The sequence below is a fragment of the Microcaecilia unicolor genome, chromosome 7, assembly GCF_901765095.1.
Source record: "Microcaecilia unicolor chromosome 7, aMicUni1.1, whole genome shotgun sequence".
In the NCBI taxonomy this organism is placed as follows: Eukaryota; Metazoa; Chordata; class Amphibia; order Gymnophiona; family Siphonopidae; genus Microcaecilia; species Microcaecilia unicolor.
In genome coordinates this window covers 104,343,320-104,362,796 of record NC_044037.1, presented here as the reverse complement: position 1 = coordinate 104,362,796, position 19,477 = coordinate 104,343,320, and the positions used below count along the sequence as shown (strand labels likewise).

At 46.0% G+C, this 19,477-nt stretch overlaps 1 protein-coding gene across 1 annotated transcript in view; it reads left to right on the top strand.

The window, feature by feature from the left end:
* LOC115474249 (major vault protein-like) overlaps positions 1-19,477 on the top strand; it is a 91,898-nt gene that overhangs the window by 42,432 nt on the left and 29,989 nt on the right. The window contains exon 9 of the mRNA XM_030209635.1: positions 121-279. Within this exon, the coding sequence (XP_030065495.1) occupies positions 121-279 (159 nt within the window). The remainder of the gene's footprint in view (positions 1-120; positions 280-19,477) is intronic.

Here is a 19,477-nt window from a genome sequence, read left to right as displayed (position 1 = left end):
ATATAACCAAAATTAGCCACTGTTTGAAACCAGATACTGGACTTAATGGACCTTTGGTCTGACCCAGTATGGCAATGCTTATGTTCTTGTGTTGTTTGATCTTCTCTCCCCTTGGTATAGGATGGGAATGATGTGGAAAGGAAGCCTGGAGACCGCTGGATGATTCGGGGGCCTATGGAATATGTTCCTCCAGTGGAGGTAGAAGTGGTGCTGACCAGGGAGGCCATCCCCCTGGATGAGAACAAGGGTATCTACGTGAGAGACATCAAAACTGGCAAGGTGAGGGGAAAGAAGAGGGTGCTTCTCCCAGAGGATAACAAAACAGGGATGGATCTGGTGGTGTTGTTATGATGTTGTAATATGGTGCTCTGTATTGCTGCTACTCAGGTCTTAGCTGTCAGGAGGGCTCTGGGTTCGTAAGTCATTGGCCTTATTGCACAGTGCAGGTCTCTCCTCTGTGAATAGTTGAGACTGTGCAAAACATTATTTATTTGTAGGGTAGTCTACTATTAAATTTAAATTTGAAAGCTGGATGATTGTATATATGCACTATACTCAAAAGACCCGGAAAACCACCGAAACAGGAATTTGTTTTGTAACATTTTAAAATGGCACTCTTAAACTGTGTACACCTAACACAGTGATTCATAGCTCCCAGGCACTAAGGGGACAATTCTACTACTGCTGCTAATCATTTCTATACTGCTACTAAACAAACACAGTGTACCTCTACTTTTAGGCACCCCAAGGTGGTGTGGTGAGAGCCTATTCTGTAATTTATTTATTTATTGGAATTTGTTAACCGCCTTTCCTTAGCCTTCGCAGCAGATGAATCCAGGGACTGGTGGGTTTTGTCCATCTACCAGCAGGTGGAGATAGAGATTACAAAGTCGAAGGCAGTGATACCAGACGGCCAGCTTCTCCTTCAGTCAGTATATCTATATCTCCAGCAGGTGGTAGACGACATCTGAGCAGCTCCTGGATTTGTCTCCTGAGTCAGCTCCTGGGCCCTTTGAGCCAGTTGAACCTGGAGGAGAGAGGGGGTGTCTGGTCTGGTGACCAGCTTTAGAGGCATACTTAGTTTGCTGGGTCCCTTCCTCACCCTGTGGACCTATTTCTTCCTGTCTCTGGGCTGTCTGTTGGGCTGTAGTCTTCCTCACCTGTAAAAAAAAAAAAGAATGCAACACAGCCTTCAAAAAAAGGAGACAGCACTAAGGGGGACAGACTTGCGGGTGCATGCAGGACAGTGGTGTAAACCGCACTGTCAGTGCTTCCTCTGGGTCGAGCCTTCCCTGAGAGCTCCTGCGGTGCACAGGTTTAGTGCTTCGCTCCTGGTGAGTGTTTGGCAGCATTCTGTGTTGTGGGGAAGTGCATGCATGGCAGCAGAGTCTGGAAAGCGATGTTCCCGCTGAAGGGCACGCAGGTCGACAGCAGGTGTTTGTCTCGCTGGGTGCACGGAGGCTCTTTCTGGATTGAGTGAGAGTCCCCTGAATGGCCTGATTCCCGCCCTGGTGCTTCGGGCATGTGTGGCCATTTTCCTTTGTCTTCCGATGCAACTGCTGCTGGCAGCAGGGGAGTCCTTGTGGCCTGCTTCTGCCCTGAATGTGGTGCCTGGGGAAGTGGTGGTCTCTTCGGCTGCAGGTTTTTCCTGTCTGCCTATGAGGTCGGCTGACATAGGGGAATATTTTCCCTGGATTTTTTACTTCTTCTCCATCAGGCTTATTTATTGAAGAGGGCCTTACCCCCATCGCAGTTCCCTGCCCCCCCCCCCCCCTAGGGATCCCTGCTCCAGGGTTGGAGGTGGCCCTGCTGTCTTCCCTGGAAGATCCAGTTTTCAAAAGGCAGCAGATCGCTGCTGGTTTGGATGTGGGGTCTGTGGAATCTTTCTGTGGACCCCTGTCGGTAGCTACGGGCTCGGAGGGGTCCTTGCGCCCATCTCAGTTGGATTATGGTGAGGTTCCCCAGGCGGAGTCTGATGATCCTTCTGCGGCCTGTTTTTTTCCACCAGGATGAGCTGCTGTTGCTCATCTGTCAGATGCTGGAAAATTTAAACATTGAGGATCCTGAGATGCAAGCTGCGGCCACAGTCAATCCCAAGATGGCCAGCATTATGAAGCCTTCTAAGGCTTTTCCTGTGTGTGCTGCCATTCAAGAGCTTATTTCGGCCTAGTGGTCTGATCCTGAGGGGAGTTTGAAGGTAGCCAAGGCTGTGTCTCGACTGTACCCGGTTGTGGCGGTGCAAGTGGAGAAGCTGGTCCTCCCTAGAGTGGACACTGCAGTTACTAAGAAGACCACCCTTCCTGTGGAGGGTGGAGTGGCCTTGAAGGACATACAGGACTGGCATCTGGAGGCTTCCGTTAAGCACGCTTTTGAAGTATCGGTGCTAGCCGTACAGGCCTCTTATCTGTAGTTCCTACATCACCAGGGCATGTGTTAGCTGGTTGCAGCAAGCGTTGGAGCAGGACCAGGGGTCGGCTCCAGCCTTTGGGAGTTCCTTTTCCTGTATGGAGTCGGGGTTGGCTTATCTGGTGGATTCTCTTTATGACCGTGTGCAGGCTTCGGCTCCTGCGCCCCTCCCCTCACTGCCTTCCTGACCTGTCAAGCTCTCCTTCACCAGCTGCCTCATGTTGACATCAGACACCTGCACTACTTCAGGAGAGCTTTCCTCTGCATTATTGCTTCGGCTTCTAGTTGGTAAGCTTTTATCTTCACTGTGTTCTGCCTGTGTTCCTGGTTCTTGACCTTGCTTGTACCTGGATTACTCTCTCGTCTGCTGCCTGCCTGTAAGACCTTTCTTGGACCTGGACTACTCTCTTGTCTGCTGCCTGCCTGTAAGACCTTGCTTGTACCTGGATCTCTCCTTTGCCAGCAGTCTGCCTGTTGGACTGTTGCCTGTAGCTGGGCCACTCCCTTGTACTCTCCTCCAGCTGGTTTCCTCAGCGCCCCTCTCATTTTCTCTCTACATAAGTCCTGTCGGCCACCCTGTACTGCTTTGGATTTACAGCCTGTCTCACTGACACAGACTACTCAATAATTACTGTGGATTCTTTTGGATTCGTATTAGATAAATGAAACCTTTATTAGAGGTGCTAAATTCTACAATGATTAAGATATATACAATGATTAGCTATATAAACACAATGATTAGCTAAACAATCATTACATCATTGGTCTCTACATCTAAGCAATGCTAAGAGCTCTTAGACCAGGAAAAGAAGCAATAATACAACATCACTGGTCCTTACATCATCCAGGCTCTTATCATCAGCTGGGGGGGGGGGGGGGGCTGTTACAGCGAAAGCCAGGAGCTTTTTAGACCAGGAGCAGATCTTCTGCGCAGTACGTACGTTACTCACAGATGAGCTCCCGATTTCACTGAAAGAAACTCCCCTTTTTATTAGGCTCAGAACTCATGTTCAGAGCTAAGGAAAATTACAGAATGCTTCTCTGTCTAGGTAAACAAGCCATACTGTGGGAACGTGGTCACATGTTTCCTAGTCCAGGTGGCCAGTCTGAACCCGAAAACAAGCTCCATTGTTCCCTTCACATAACAAATTAATTAGAGCTATGTCATATCTTCTGCATTCCAACTTGTTTTTGTATTTACAAGAAAAGTTACTTTCGGTCGAAGACAGAAGTTTTCAGAGTTCATTATCGATCAAAGCAGGGTTGAAAAGCAATCCTTTAAATCTTCCATTACACGCCCACACCTGGGGGCTCAACCCCCGGGGAATGGCGGTCACCGCAGGTGAACCTCGGGGTTGCTCGGCTGCCAAGCAGAGTCAGGGTGCGTTTCCTCGCACTCAGCAGTGCTCCATTTGGTACAAAGAACTCACAAATTTGACAGCAAGACAGTTGGAGATGGCAGGTTGAGGAAGGCCTGCATTGACTGCTAGCACTGACTAAGGGCATAGCCAGACAAACAATTTTGGGTGGGCCTGTGCCCAAGTTGGGTAGGCAGAAGAATCCCACCCCACAGGCGAGCTGGTCTCTCCCTCTTCTGCCCGCAGGCAATCCAGTCCGTCACCACACCACACCCCCACCCATCCACTCTGCCGGCAATCCAGTCCTTCAACACCCTTCCCCCCACCATGTACTTTTTAAAGAGCAGATGTTTGCTGGCAGTGAGCAGCATGACTGATACACACTGCTTATGCCAGCCCCACAGCGTGAATCAATCACACTGCTTGCTGCTGGCAAAGATCTGCTCTTTTAAAGGTATGTGGGAGGGAGTGTATTAGAAATGAATTTTAAAGGTTGTTTTTCAACTCTGCCTTGAACGACAAGTGCACTCGAGGTCTGTTTTTCAACTCTGCCATGAACGACAAGTGCACTCGAGGTCTGTATTTTTGATTAGAAATAATTCTGTTTGTATGGAATATAGAAGATAAGACACAGTTCTAATTAATTTGGTATGTGAAGGGGGAGGTGGAGCCTGTTTCGAGTTCAGATTGGCCATCTGGACTGGGAAACATGTGACCACATTCCCACAGTATGGCTTCTTTGCCTAAACAGAGAAATTCTCAAGCATTCTGTAATTTTCCTTAACTCTGAACAGCCTAATCAAAAAGGGAGTTTCTGTCAGTAAAATTGAGAGCTCATCTGTGAGTACATACTGCGCAGAGAACCATATTTCCTGGTCAAAGAAACTCCTGGTTTTTGCTGTGAACAGGGCCCCCCCCTAGCTGTTGATAAGAGTCTGGATGATGTAAGGACCAGTGATGATTGTTTCTGAGCACGCTACCAGAACCTTCATCCACACTCTCATCACCTCTTGCTTGGACTATTAGATTGTAAGCTCTTTGAGCAGGGACTGTCTTTCTTCTATGTTTGTGCAGCGCTGCGTATGCCTTGTAGCGCTATAGAAATGCTAAATAGTAGTAGTAACCAACCTTCAGAAAAGCCACCTCATACCGTCCCAGTGTCTGGATTATCTGGGAGTCCGGTTCAACACCGCTCAAAGTCGGGTCTTCTTGCCCGAGGAGAGGAGGTTCAAACTTCAGGCTCATGTGCACAGTCTGCTGGGATTGTCCTGTCCTCGAGCTTGGGACTATGTCCAAGTGCTGGGCTCTATGGCAGCTACCCTGGAAATAGTGCCATGGGCAAGGGTGCACATGCAACTTCTCTAGCTCTCGCTTCTATGCAGATGGTCTCCTGTCTCCCAGGCATGTTCCGTGGTTTGTGGTGGTGGTCACAGATGCCAGTCTGTTGGGCTGGGGAGCCCATTGTCTCCATCGGCACGTGCAGGGGCTGTGGACGCTGCAGGAGACGGCATGGCCGATCAACCATCTGGAGCTTTGGGCAGTCCTGAACATTTTATGGGACTTTCAGGACTTGCTGGTAAACAAGCCGGTTTGAGTGCTGTTGGTGACATATATCAACCATCAGGGTGGGACTCAGAGTTGGGCCCTTGCAGCTGAGGCATCTTGCATTTTGGAGTGGACTGAGACCCACAATCTTCAGCTGTCAGCGGCTCATATTGCGGGTCAGTGCAGTGTGTGTGCGGATTTTCTCAGTTGTCATCTCCTGGATCTGGCAGAGTGGAAACTGTCGACAACAGTGTTTCGTCGGATTTGCTTCAAATGGGGAACACCGGAAATGGACTTGATGGCATCCCCTCGAAATGCCATGGTGCCAGGGTTCTTCAGTTGTTGCAGAGAGGCCGGCTTTGCAGGGCTGGACGCTCTGCTTCAACCCTGGCTGGAGGAGCGTCCCTTTTATATCTTTCTTCCTTGGCCCTTGGTTGGCCGGGTAATTGTCATCGCTGGCCATAGAGGGCAGGTCATTCTAGTTGCCCTGGATTGGCCTCAACACCCTTGGTACGCAGATCTGGTTCTCCTGCTCGTGGTGCCTCCGTTTTGGCTCGGCTCCCGGTCAAACCCGACCTTCTCATCCAGGGGCCAGTACAGATGGAGGATCCCTCCTGCTTTGGTCTTACGGCCTGGCTCTTGAGTGGTCACGGTTGAGGAAGAAGGGCTATTCGGACGTGGTGATATCGACCTTGCTGCAAGCTCGCAAGCGGTCCACCTCTACTGCTTATGCTTGGGTTTGGCGCTTCTTTGAGGCTTGGTGTGCATCCCACACTTGGTCTCCATTGCAGGCTTCCGTACCTCAGTTGCTAGCCTTTTTGCAGGAGAGGTTGCACAGAGATCTCGCCTATAATTCCCTTCGAGTGCAAGTAGCTGCTTTTGCCTGTTTCCGGGGGCAGGTGTTGGGTTCTTCTTTGGTTTTGCACCCCAATGTGGGGACTCTGCATCTCTAGTCTCACTTCAGTGACCTTGCCCTCCTTGGATCCTCTATCTTGTTCTTCACGCCTTGCAGAGGGCACCCTTTGAGCCACTACGGAAGGCGTCTGTCAACGATCTTAAGCTTAAAGCAGTATTTTTGGTGGCCCACCAAGTTTCTGAGATTCAGGCTTTGTCCTGCCAAGATCCTTTTCTTCAGTTTTCCAAGTCTGGCATTACTTTGCGTACGGTGCCTCCTTTTTTGCCTAAAGTGGTTTCAGCATTTCATCTCAATCAACCTCTCTTCCTTCTTTCCTTTTGGGAGGAGAACTATCCTGTGGAGTATGTGACGCTTTGCTGTGTGGATTTTCAGAGAATTCTCCTCTGTTATTTGCGGGTATCCAATGATTTCAGGCATTCGGATCATCTCTTTGTCCTTCTGGCTCGTTCCTGTAGAGAAGATGTGGTGTCTAAGGAGACGATTATTTCCGCATATATGTTACTGGGTCGCATCCCACTGGAGATGTTGAGAGCGCATTCCATGAGGTTGCAGGTGGCTTCGTGGGCTAAGACAGTGGTTCTGTCTGTGGATGAGATCTGTAGGGCAGCTACTTGGACTTTGCTGCACACTTTTGCTAAGCATTAGAGGGTGGATGTGGCCGCTCGGTCTGATGCTTCTTTTGGAGCGGCAGTTCTGTCTAATGGGGTGGCGGCGGCCCACCCTCGTTAAGGATTGCTTTGGTACATCCCACCAGTTCCTGGATTCATCTGCTGCGAAGGCTAAGGAATGTAAAATTATTCCTTACCTGCTGATAATTTTCTTTCCTTTACTAGCAGCCGATGAATCCAGGATCCCACCTGTTGTCCGCTGCAATTGTTGTTCTTCTGGGGTATTTTTCTCCTAGCATACCCCCCCCCCCCCCAAAAAAAAAAAAAGACACAAAAGAAGCAAGACTTCATTTCAAGTTATGTGCCTTACTGTTTGTTAGTTTGACGTTGCAAAGGCATCATTTTTGTTTTGTCCATTGGCGAGGAAGGCTTATAGTCTTTGATTATCTATTACTGTTTTGTGATATGACATATACTGATGGAAGGAGGAGCTGGCCGTCTGGTATCACTGCCTTCGACTTTGTAATCTTTAGCTCCACCTGCTGATAAGTGGACACAACCCACCAGTTCCTGGATTCACCTGCTGCTAATAAAGGAAAGAAAATTATCAGCCTGCAAGGAATATTTTTACCTTATGAAGAGATTCATCCAAGGAGGTGTACAGCAGGTTCAGTTTAACATAGAACTTACAATTTTGTTAACAGAATAACAATAGTAAAATAACCAAGAATACACATAAAAACAGTAAATGAGTAAACTTGAAAACCAGTAAATTGGAGCCTAATAGTAGAACTACCATGAATCAGTATCAAAAATATACACATTTAACAGCACTGGAATTCAAATACCAGAGATATAATTTGATGTTAGCATAATACTAATGATACACTTAATAAGCATGCATTAGAACATTTAACTAACATAGATAAGATGCTAAAGATTTTCTACAATAGGCTTACCATATAGCTGAGGGACCAAGAGTAGATATATGATGAGAACAATGAAGCTAGGCAGCTATTCTTCATTATAGAATACCATGTAACCCAGTATCGGTGCATTCAACTTTTTAGATCTGGCATATATGGCAGAGATACACATACGTAACCTACAGAATGCTATAGGTTATAAAAGTGGCAGCATCACCTATGCCCTGTCCCTATGTGCACCCCCCCCCCTTGCAAATATGTGCCATGTAAGTCAATTGAAATCTGCGTTTTTTCATGCTCATGGAACAGATGAAAATGCAAAAAAATTCTCAAAGCCATTTGGTACAGAAAGTTCAATGCAACACATTTTGAATATATTTTCTCTCCCCACCCCCCCCAAACTTACCCCTCCAAAGCCCAGTTGAAAGGCACAGGAGGCCTATACTTTTTTTATGGCCACCTGCACTACTCTCCAGTGCCACCGCCTTTTCCCCTCACCCAGCTCAAGTCAAAAACTAAGCTACTCAGGGGTCCCTTCAGCACCAGTTACCATCATCTCAAATGTTTAGGATTAGACAACTTACTCTCAGGCTTAGTAAGTGTAAGTATGGGGCTCAAATTTTAAAGAAACTATTCCTACCTTTGGGGGAGTTGTAGTGCTGCGTTTTGTGTATGCTATTCTCAGAAAGGACAAAGAAAAACAAAAGGCTAGGAAAGGAATCTTTATTACTCACCAGTATAGTACAGGAAATAGTATTGGCTCTCAGCGTTAATAATTTTACAGAACAGAGTCTAACAACAGTAGCTTTGGAATTTGTAAAAGAATCAGTCTGAGCTCAGAGATAAAGGAAAAAGAGGAAGGAAAGTTTGTTCCACACCAATGACAGAAAATATCACTGGCTCTGAGGCAGTTGTACAGAATATGATACCTGTCATACAAAGGTCACAGAGCTGAAAGAAAGAATGAAAGATTCTTAGCTGCAAAGATTTAGTCCTCATGGGGGGGGGGGGGGGGGGGGGGACCCCCCCCCCCCCCCCATGGCAAGGATATAAAACTCTAACTTGTCCAGGAGGCATATTCCAGGGCTCCTTAGATGAGCAGTCACTTATATACCCTTCTCATCACAGAGGACCACCTCATATATCACCCAATCAGCAATCCTACAGGTACACAGGGCTTCTGCCCATGTATTTGGTGATTACCACATGTTTTACCTACAGTTATTCGTATATTTCCAGCTAAAACTGGTTTGTACTAGTTTGCAGATATGACCGTTATCAGGGCTGTAGCTACAGTGAACAGGATGTGCTGAAGTCTGCTGTAACAAACTCCAGAACAAGCTTTCACAGAGCACAAAGGGGTATAGTTGCATGACAAATTTCATAACGGAGTGTTGGGTATCTCGTGCTTCCATCGTCAAGAGTGTGTGGAATTGATTTCTCCAGTGTCAAAATGAAGGTGGAGTCTCCTGTGCCCAGTACTGCAGTATGCCTTTTTTCCCTACCATGGTATGCTCCATATAAGTTAAGCAGGTATTTGCAGAATAACACCTAGTTGACTTGCTGGTACTGATGTGGGTAAGTGTAATCTGATGCAGGGGCGCTCCAAGACAGTCTGCTGCCTCAGGTGAGGGGATGGTCTGCCGTCCCAGCACCACTTCACCCCCCCAGTTTGGCTCCACTCCCACCCCCAGTCTGACATCTCTCCCTTTCCTTCCTTGAATTTACCTTCTTTTCGGGCTTTCCAAAAGTCTGGGTAGCAGCGGTTCCTATATGCTGCTGGCCACGGCCCCCTTCTTTCTATTGCAGCCCACCCCGCTTCTGAGAAAACAGAAAGTACATGAGAGAGGCAGGCTGTAAGAGAGAAGGGGTCGGCAGGGTAGCGTATGGGAACCGCTGCCACCCTGACTTTTGGAAATCAAGACAAGAAGGGCAGGGGCTGATGCCAGAATGTGGCGGGCGTGGGGGTGGGCGCCGTCTGAGGTGGCTTAATGTTAGGGCCACCACTGATCTTATGTGTGGAAATGCTAGTATTTTATTTATTTGGGTTTGGTTCTCATCTCTCTTAGTAGCAGCTCAAGGTGAGTTACATTCAGGGACACTGGGTATTTCCCTGTCTCTGGAGGGCTTACAATCTGTTTGTACCTGATTCAATGGAGGATGAAGTGACTTGTCCAAGATCACAAGGGACAGCTGTGGGATTCGGGGACAAACTTAAAGATTCAATATATATACACTTTGGAAGAAAAGAGGGAGAGGGGAGGAGAGATATGTAAGGACGTTTAAATACCTACGTGGCATAAATGCACAAGGAGGCGAGTCTTTCAATTGAAAGGAAGCTCTAGAATGAGGGGGTATAGGATGAAGATGAAAGGGGATAGACTCAGGAACAACCCAAGGAAATACTTATTCATGGAAAGGGTGGTGAATTTGTGGAATGGCCTCCCAGTGGAAGTGGTTGAAACAAAAACAGTATCTGAATTTGAGAAAGCTTGGAACAAGTACATAGGGAGAATAGATGGCATGGATTTATTTTATTTTTTTATTTTTCTTGCATTTGTACCCCGCGCTTTCCCACTCATGGCAGGCTCAATGCGGCGAGCAATGGAGGGTTAAGTGACTTGCCCAGAGTCACAAGGAGCTGCCTGTGCCTGAAGTGGGAATCAAACTCAGTTCCCCAGGACCAAAGTCCACCACCCTAACCACTAGGCCATAAACAGGCATATTTTCAAAGCACTTAGCCTTCCAAAGTTCCATAGGTTTCTATGGAACTTTGGAAGGCTAAGTGCTTTGAAAATATGCCCAAAAGTCTTTATTTGCCTTATTTGTCCATGTTTCTATGTATGAACCGAGCTTCCCTGTCTGTCAATCTGGTGCTTTAAGCACTAGGCTACTCCTCCACTCTAATATACATTTATGCATGCAATGGGTATTGTCACGAAACGCCTAGCCACCCGCTTGGGGTTACCCCGCAGCCACTTAGAGGGTCTATGCCCAGCACAGCCCAGGTCAGCCTGCATCTGCTGCTCGTGCTCTACACTATCACTTTCCTCCCACTGACTGGGTCATAACCGCCTCTAGGCAAGTCTCCCGCTGTCAAATTATTTTCAGTGATTTGTAGGTTACTGGAGCCACACTCCCAGTGGTTCCACAGTTCCTTGAAAGCACTCACAGACCCAACACACAAACCACCAGGATTCTATATCAGTCCAGACAGGCAGAGGCAATAACCTGAAAAGGAATGTTTATTGTCTTTAAAAATTGAACAATGAATCAAAAGAAGTGCAATCAGCAAACAATAACAGGTAACTGAAATATGGATTGTTTTAATTTTCCCTCTGCTAGACCTCTATCTGACTCCTTCACACGGGGGACTAATAGTACCTATTTCATATATCAGGTTCTGTATAGTTTCTCTAACCTCCATTGTCACCCAATCATAAGGGGGTCTGTTCTGGGGTGGCATTAGGAGCCGTAATTGAAAACTAATTCCCATAACTACTGCTTTCTGTTTTTCTAGATCTAGGTATATTCTGGACCATTTATGTTCCCACATAAATCTTATTAAACATCTGTCTAAGTTTCTGCAAAGACTGAGTGTCACTTGTATATGATCTACCTTGTAGGCTAAATGTTAGGTAAAGAGAAGACAGAATCTATAAAAATAGAGACAGAGATAGGTTTAGATAAATAGATACATTTTATTTCTTACCCAAAGACAAGTCTTCAAATTGGTACAAATACAGACATCAGATTCTGGTTTCAACCGCACAGGGCTTCGCCGTCTGACTGAAGCCTTGGAGAAGAGACTCTCAAACTGAGCCAAACTCTCCCCTCTTTTATACTCTATCTTCTCCATAGAAGTGAATGGTGAGATACCTAGCTCCTAATATGTCTCAACTTCCGGAGATCATACTTTCCCATGTGATCTGCTATCTGATGTGCCCACCTCCTTCCGTTCTCAGCTACTGCTAATTATCAACATGTTTTGGGAAGCGTTGAGATAACAGTTTCACATCTTCCGGCTGCAATACTTTTCATACCTTTCTCATGAACTCTGTATTACCTCTGTATCATTGTATACCAAAACTAATAAGCTCCATTTTATTCATCTGATCTTTCATTACAGGTGCTATATTTGAATTAAAAATTGTACCAATTTGTGGCAGAACTCATTGTTCAGACCTGCTTTTTGCAGATTCTTCAAATATTACATCATTTACTTGTTGTTTGGCCTGGTCAGTACTTTTTCAGTTGTTTTTAGGCTGCATAGCTCTGGCCAGCAATATTCCAGTGGTAGCCTTAAAGCTAGGCCATATATTAACATTCCCCTCTTCACCCTATCCCATAGGGTGACACCAGGGTTAACGTACCTTGGTACCATCCATTCCAGAAGGTATTCTAGGAGGCCATCAAATTGTCTGCGTCTTAAGATCAACTGGTACAATTTTATTATTTTGCTTCAACCTTTAAGAATGCATGTTTTGTCTTAATCTTATCTATGTGATTATATATACATTACTATCAATCAAAAATTCTTTGGTTATATACTGATTATATCTTAATTATACATTTGCATAGATTTGCACAATTTATCATATCATCTTATACAGCTTTATATGGTTACATTATATCCCTGTGCGCTATCATCTGATTATACAGTTGCAGACATCTCTCCAGTGTCTCTAACAGTTGCATAGCGATTGGTCCTTCTCAGAGAGAGATAGTCCAATGTGTTATCTCCTGTGGTGTTAGGAAGGAGATTTTCGTACAGGGCATATTGTCCTGCTGTGGTCCTTTTCATTATTGCGGTTTCAATTAAGCGTTCTACTAAGCCTCTAGCACAAGGGATTATGCAACATCCTACTAAAACAAAAATTGCCACCACTATGATTATTGTCGTGGCTGCTGAGATGATAAATGTTTTCCATTTACCAAAAGCTCTATCCATCCAACCTGTCCAGGATGTATCAACGCCAGAGTTCTCTGCCAATTCTTGCGACAGTGAGGTTAAGCCTTCTAAAGCTCTGGTAATTGATCCATCTGGAGCTGTATTGTTGGGGATAAAGGTGCAACACTGGGTACCTATCTTTTGGCACACCCCGCCATCCGCTGCTAGAAGCTGGTCAAGAACTAATCTATTTTCCAACGTCATCCGGCTAGTGGCGTCTAATTGTGTTGCAATTCCTTGAACTGCATCCCTAGTGTAGTTCACAAATCTCTGCTGGTTGTAATATATATAGTTGATCCAGTCCAGATTCTTATTGATAGTCGCCCACCAAAAGAAAACTGATTCAAATCCTGCGGCTATCTGGTTTCTGGCTTTAAACTCATCAGGAACCCCTCTTGGAACTCCAATAGTATCTATATAGACCCGATCATCAAAAGATCCAGGCATTGCATTTCTCTTCACTCGTGAGGAAGAGCTGCTATGAGGAGGAGGCAAGGATGCTATAATGATTGGAATGACCAATTTGACTAGGGCACATCTGCCTGTCCAGTTGTTAGGAAGTGTATGGCGAATAGTGCGGGTTCCACAGTACCACCATATGTCTGCTCTAGCTTGTGAGAACCGTGTTAGGGTCAGATTTTTCAGAGTCCCATTTCCTAAGGTTGTGTTACAATTGGTTAAGTTTCCTAAAAACCGTGTCTGTTTCACCCCATATCGTTCCAGACATGTATGATATTTGGTAGCAGGATTTGGAATCCTGAATGCAGGTGGAATCCTCATCCGAGGAGGTAAGTAGGGGTGGTGCTCGTCAAGATGTAGACAAGACTGATTTATGTCATCTTTAACCTGCAATAACTGCAACATACACCAAAATCCATCTGGATCATTGTGGAGGTCTAACGGGAAAGGAACTAATGTTGGTTCTGCTCTGGCATGGGAACAAAAATAACAATTAGAGACATTCAAACTCTTTGTAGTATAATGGGCCCATTCGAGCCATAGGTTTGTCTCTCCAAATCCTGTTTCTAGTGCTATTAAATCTTTAGAATCATTAATTCGTACAATCTGGTAAGGGATTTTTATTTCTGGGATTGTTGTTGGCATTAAGGGATTAGTTTCATTCTTTTCTGGTACAGCGGGGGGTGGGACAACCTTGAAGTTTCCTATGGGATCTCTACCTGTGGCATCAATTCCTATGGAATAAGTTCTGTATGTAACATCCGTCACTCCTCTAAAAGTGATAGCCACTGGATTACATTTGGTCATTTGGCAGAGGCCAGTGACTCGCAATTTCATGATGGAAATGCTCCTTTTTAGATCTGGAATCTCAGTACCTGAGTAGGGAACCCATGAACCTGTATACCACCATACTTGTGCCCAACTTCCACAATTGGGGAAGGGACACAGGTATACTTCAAAAGCTGACAAATATTGCTGCACAGGATGTTCCCCACACATTGTGTAAGCACACACATCAAGGGTGATTGTGGTTGTGTCCTTGGAAGTGGGTAATGTTATATCATAAGTGGTTGTAAGGTGTTCCCGAAAATTTTCTAGGTGCTGTGTTCCATGTATCATGGGTGTGGTGAGCACACACAACAGGAGAGCTACGCAGTTCATGTTGGTAGTTTTCATAATGAGGCACTGTAATTGTATGAAGGGTGAGTAACGGCTACTGATTAAGGACAGTGACAAAATTATCCCAAGGGTTTTAGCAACAGGTATTTGGGTATGGGGGGTAAATTCTAATAGCCCCTATTTCAGTTGGATCTGGGATTTCGAAAATACCATATACTTCCAAAGGTCCCAATCCAACTTTTCTGATGAACAGGAAGGGAATCCAGTCAGTGCCCAATACAGCGTATGTAATTACCCAAAAGTCTACAACTTCACTAGTTTGTGGTCTGATTAGGAGGTCGTCTGTTTGTTCAATTTGTAAGCCTAAGATTCCTCCAAACAATACCTGAGTATGTGTAACCGTACGGCTAGGACCTAATGTCCAACTGTTAAACAACGTTTCACACAGCGTGTGGTATCGGGTAAAGGGGTCCCAATTGGGATCGTCTTCTGGAGCAATGAGGATACAGTAATTCTCTTTCTGGGGTTTCAGGGATCAAGTGTGCACCTAAATTTAAAGGCGACGGTGGGGGAGGATCAGATGGAGAAGGCGAAGTGTCTGGTAAATTCTGGGACATATATTGATGATCACTTGAGCTATCTGGGAGGACGAGTGGCTGGGACAGTGGTGACTGGTGTGGCTAAAGTAGTATGTGTGGGCGGAGGAGCGTCACTAGCAGGAGACAGAGAATAAAGAGGAGGGGTGGGTTGTAATTCAAGCAAGGCAATATTATCCCCAAAAATAGTTGTACGATTGGGGACAATATGGACCGAGCTACTGATAGGATTGGGAACAGTTGTAGAATACAAAACAGGAGGATCAGTGAGGAAAGGAGTAGTTGCAGAGGTTTCAATAGGATCTGGAGGATTGCCAGTTGAAAAGTCTGTCGTGGCAGATGTGTCTGCCCAGGGGGTGGGATGACTGGTGGCAGCGAGGCTGATCTTTGAGATCGTCTGGGGGGGGCTATATCCAACCAGGCGTGGGAATGTGATGTTCTGTTGGAGCTTTGTGTTGGCTACTGTAGTAGGTAGTGGAGCAGGAGCAGATGCAAGTACAGAAGTAGTTGCAAGTACTGTTGGGGTAATTGCAAGTACAGAAGTAGTTGCAAGTACCGTAGCGTTTCCGGCTGGCAAGGTAACGTTGCCAGTGGGAAAGGCAGTAAGGGTGATCCAAAGATCACTGGCAGCAGTATAGGTAAACAAGGTAGTGAAAAGCAAAACCAAACCTATACACAGTATGATCATGCACACGAGTCCAACAGCAAACAGTCTGGCAGATGGGAAGCAGAAGAAGAGGGTGTATTGATGTAACACCGTTACAGCAGAGGCAACACTTGGACGAGCGCTGGTTCCGACCTTGTCATCAGAAATGGTGTCGGCTTCCAGATAATTGTCATCCAAGTCTTTGGACCAATGGGAATTTGTATCAGATACCTGTTCAGAGTCACACTTATGTAGAGAAACAGTCTGTAAGGGGATAGGTTCTTCTGAAGTGCACAGCGGCGGAATTTGCTGTGGCATTTATCTGGCTTGATTCGGGAAGTACCGATGTAGAATATCGAGCAGCTCACAGGTGTTGCTGTGCAAAATGTTTACTGTGGGAAATACAATGGACTCTCGGTCTTCCGGGGTCAACTGTCCTGCTAGGTTGCGGACTTGGAGGAGATCGTCTGCCAGATTACGGATTCTGATGAGGCGGATGCGAAGATCCACGTAGGGAAGTGGATGAACAGGAACTGTGGGAGGTGGAGGTGAAGAAGGCAACTCAAATACTGGTTCAGATACAGGTGGTTGTTCAGATGGTGACTCTGGAGATTCTGCGAAGGCTTGGATAATAATGTCAGCCAGATCAAGGAGGTGTGATTCAGGAGAGGGGATAAGGTGGTTAAGTCTTTGGTCAAGTTGATCAAGATGATTCAAAAGTGTTGGGTGCGGGGTCGGTGGTCTCGGGCTCAGGGGCGGTGGTGATGGGGTTCGTACTGGGACTGGTCTCTCCAGTGACTGATGTGCTGGAAACAATGGCGGTGGAGATTGGGTTCGTGGGAACATCAATGGAAATATCCAGGAGACCTGATGGGGTATTTGGATAAGCTCGTATATCTTTCAGATGGACCCAGGATGTGTGGTCCTCCAGCTTTGCAGCTGTGGCTGACAGGGCTTCTATCTTGAAGGGCCCAACGTAGATCGGATCTCGCCAGGTCTTGTGCGTGTAGTAACGCCGGTGCACCAGATCTCCCACTTTATAAGGGGGGGATCTATCGGCATCACAATCCCCTCTTCTGTCCGAAATGGCCTGTGGAATTGAGGACAGAGAACTTACAATAGTTTGCAAGATATCCCAATATACTGAGTATTGATCGGGTACTTGAGTGTCTGGATTGCCAGGTATGAGTCGCATCTGGCGACCTGTACATAATTGGAACGGCGTCAGTTTAAGGGAAGAGGATGGAGTGGCACGGAGAGATAATAGTGCCAAAGGAAGGGCATCTAGCCAATTCTTTATCCCATTTGCCATAAGCTGACGCATTTTTGTTTTGAGCAATCCATTGTATCGTTCAACCAGACCATTACTGGTGGGTTTGTAAACACAGACAGTTCTGTGAGTAATGCCGAGTGCAGGAAGAAGGTTCTGCAAAAGTTCATTTACAAAGTGTGTACCATTATCTGTGGTAATTTTGCCAGGAATCCCAAATCGAGGAATAATTTCAGTGCACAGTGATTGTGCCATTGTTTGGGCGGTTTCTCTAGAGCAAGGGAAAGCTTCCACCCACTTCGAGAAAGCGTCCACGCAGACAAGCAGATACCGTTTACCACGAACAGGCGTCTGCATATCTGTGAAATCAATATACCAATGTTGGCCAGGTCCCTGGACAACAGGTAAATGACCTGAAGGAATAACAGGTCCTCGTTTAGGTGTGTACAGAAAACATTTGTAACAATTATGAACTACGGTGTGACACATGGGCATCATTTGGGGAGCCCATAATCTGGAAGACAATTGATCATACAGTGTAGTAGCATTTAAATGTAAGGGGTAGTGGAGGGCATGCAAAAGAAGAGATAAAACATGCTGTGAAATACATAATTGCCCATTGGGATGGGTCCAAATTCCATTCGGATTTAGGAAACATCCTGCCTGCTTCCACAAAGTGAGTTCTGCTTGTGAAAGGGAGGAAGTGAGGGTAGTAGAGAAGTCTGAGATTAAGGATTCGGAGGGAGGGGACGTTACCGGGGGCTCAGATTCAGGAGATTGCAAGGAGGTGATGACAGGAGGGGTGTTGAAAGCAGGTGGGATGTCAGGGGAGGAGGATTTAGAGGGTGATGAATCCGTGGGAGTAGAAGGGGGCGTCTCAAAGGGAAGCGCTTCGGACGCGAGTACAGGAAGTGTAACATCGCAAGTGGATATAGTAGGAAGATTGGAAAAGGAAGTGACTTCACGGGCTAGTTCATCTGCAGCATAGTTACCATTAATGGCGAAAGAGAAAACTGTCTCCTGATGTGCTTTAATCCAGGAGATACTGGTGCGAAGGCCTTTTTGATGGCGCTTCTCCAGTGCTTCAAAAAGTGCAGTCCACAAAGGTAAGTGACTTAGGGGTTGCCCGGTAGAGGAGATCATACCCCTCTGGTTCCATTTGCGAACATGGGAATGCAAGGAAGTGAATACATAGTCTGAGTCGGTGACAATGCTCAAATCTGAGTGTAGTGCTTTAAATAGTATAACATACAGAACTGCTGCAAGTTCTGCAGTTTGGGCTGTGAATGAATCAGGTAACCTGAATTGTATAGGCTCCAGAATATCTTCTTCTGGTGTATAACGGAGGGCGGCAAAACCGGCAACTCCGTTTTGCTGAGAACCATCTGTAAACCAAACCTCGCCACTTTGCAAGATTTCTGAATGTAGATGGAGTGATTCAGGAACAGATAATCGGGTAGTGCACTCATGGGGAAAAATAGCATTTTGTGCTGTCTCTGTTACAGTGAGTAATGGATCCAGGCGTTGAAGATCAGTTAAAGTTAATGGGTGAATAGAGTGCACTACACTGAACAAGAGCACTTGATACTTTTGTAATCGGCAGACAGTCATGTGACTGATCTGTTTATCCAACAGATATTTAACATCATGGGATGTGTGAAGAATCACCGGAAGGTGAGGAATGTAGCTGTATAGTTTTGTAACAGCTGTGCTGGCGGCAACAAGGCCTTTCTCACAAGTAGCAAAAGCTCTTTCGACAGGTGAAAAAGTACCCGAGAGATAACCACAAGCACGGTCATCATGTTCTTGAGTGATCAGGCAAGACCAGGTATTCTCAGTATGCACGACCCAAAGGTGCACATCCTGAGAGACATCAATGGTTGCCAATGGTGAGGAAAGCATAACATCCTTTACAAGGGCCATAAGATCAGCTGTTTCTTGAGGTGTAAAAAGAACGGGTTCATGTTTTGCTTTCTGTTTGCCTTGTAGTTTCATATAAAAGGGTTGAGTTCGGGCTGAATAATTTGGTATCCACAGGCGACAAAAATTTAACATGCCAAGGACACCTCTGAGATCAGAAATGGTGGTGGGCAAACGCAAGGAGGAGACATGTTGCAAAGTGTCGGGACCTAGGCCCTTCTGACGGGGGCCAATGTGATGGCCAAGAAAGGTAACATGTGTCTGAGCAACTTTTAATTTCTTTCTGTTAACCTTGTAACCTTTCGTAGCAAGAAAGCCAAGAAAGTCACAGGTGACCTGAACACATGTGTCAAAATCGGGGCAGGTGATGAGCATGTCGTCTACATACTGAACAATAGAAGTTTGTGGTGGGAGATCATATCTGTACTGTTTGAATTCCTGTATGTGTCCTGCTAAAGTCTGGGAAAAGACTGTAGGACTGTCAGTAAATCCCTGAGGGAGACGGGTCCACTGATATGTTGTGTTATTGAATTGGAAAGCCGTTAGCGGGCGGCTTACGGGGTCAAGGGTGATGGAAAAGAAGGCGTTGGACAAATCAATGGTGGAATGATATGTCTGCAAGGAGATACTATTGAGGAGTGTAGTTGGGTTTTCAACGTTCGGGAATACCGCGTAAGTGAGGTCATTTAGCGCGCGTAAGTCCTGTACTATACGGAAGGCGCCAAGTTCCTTCTTTGGAATAGGGAATAATGGAGTA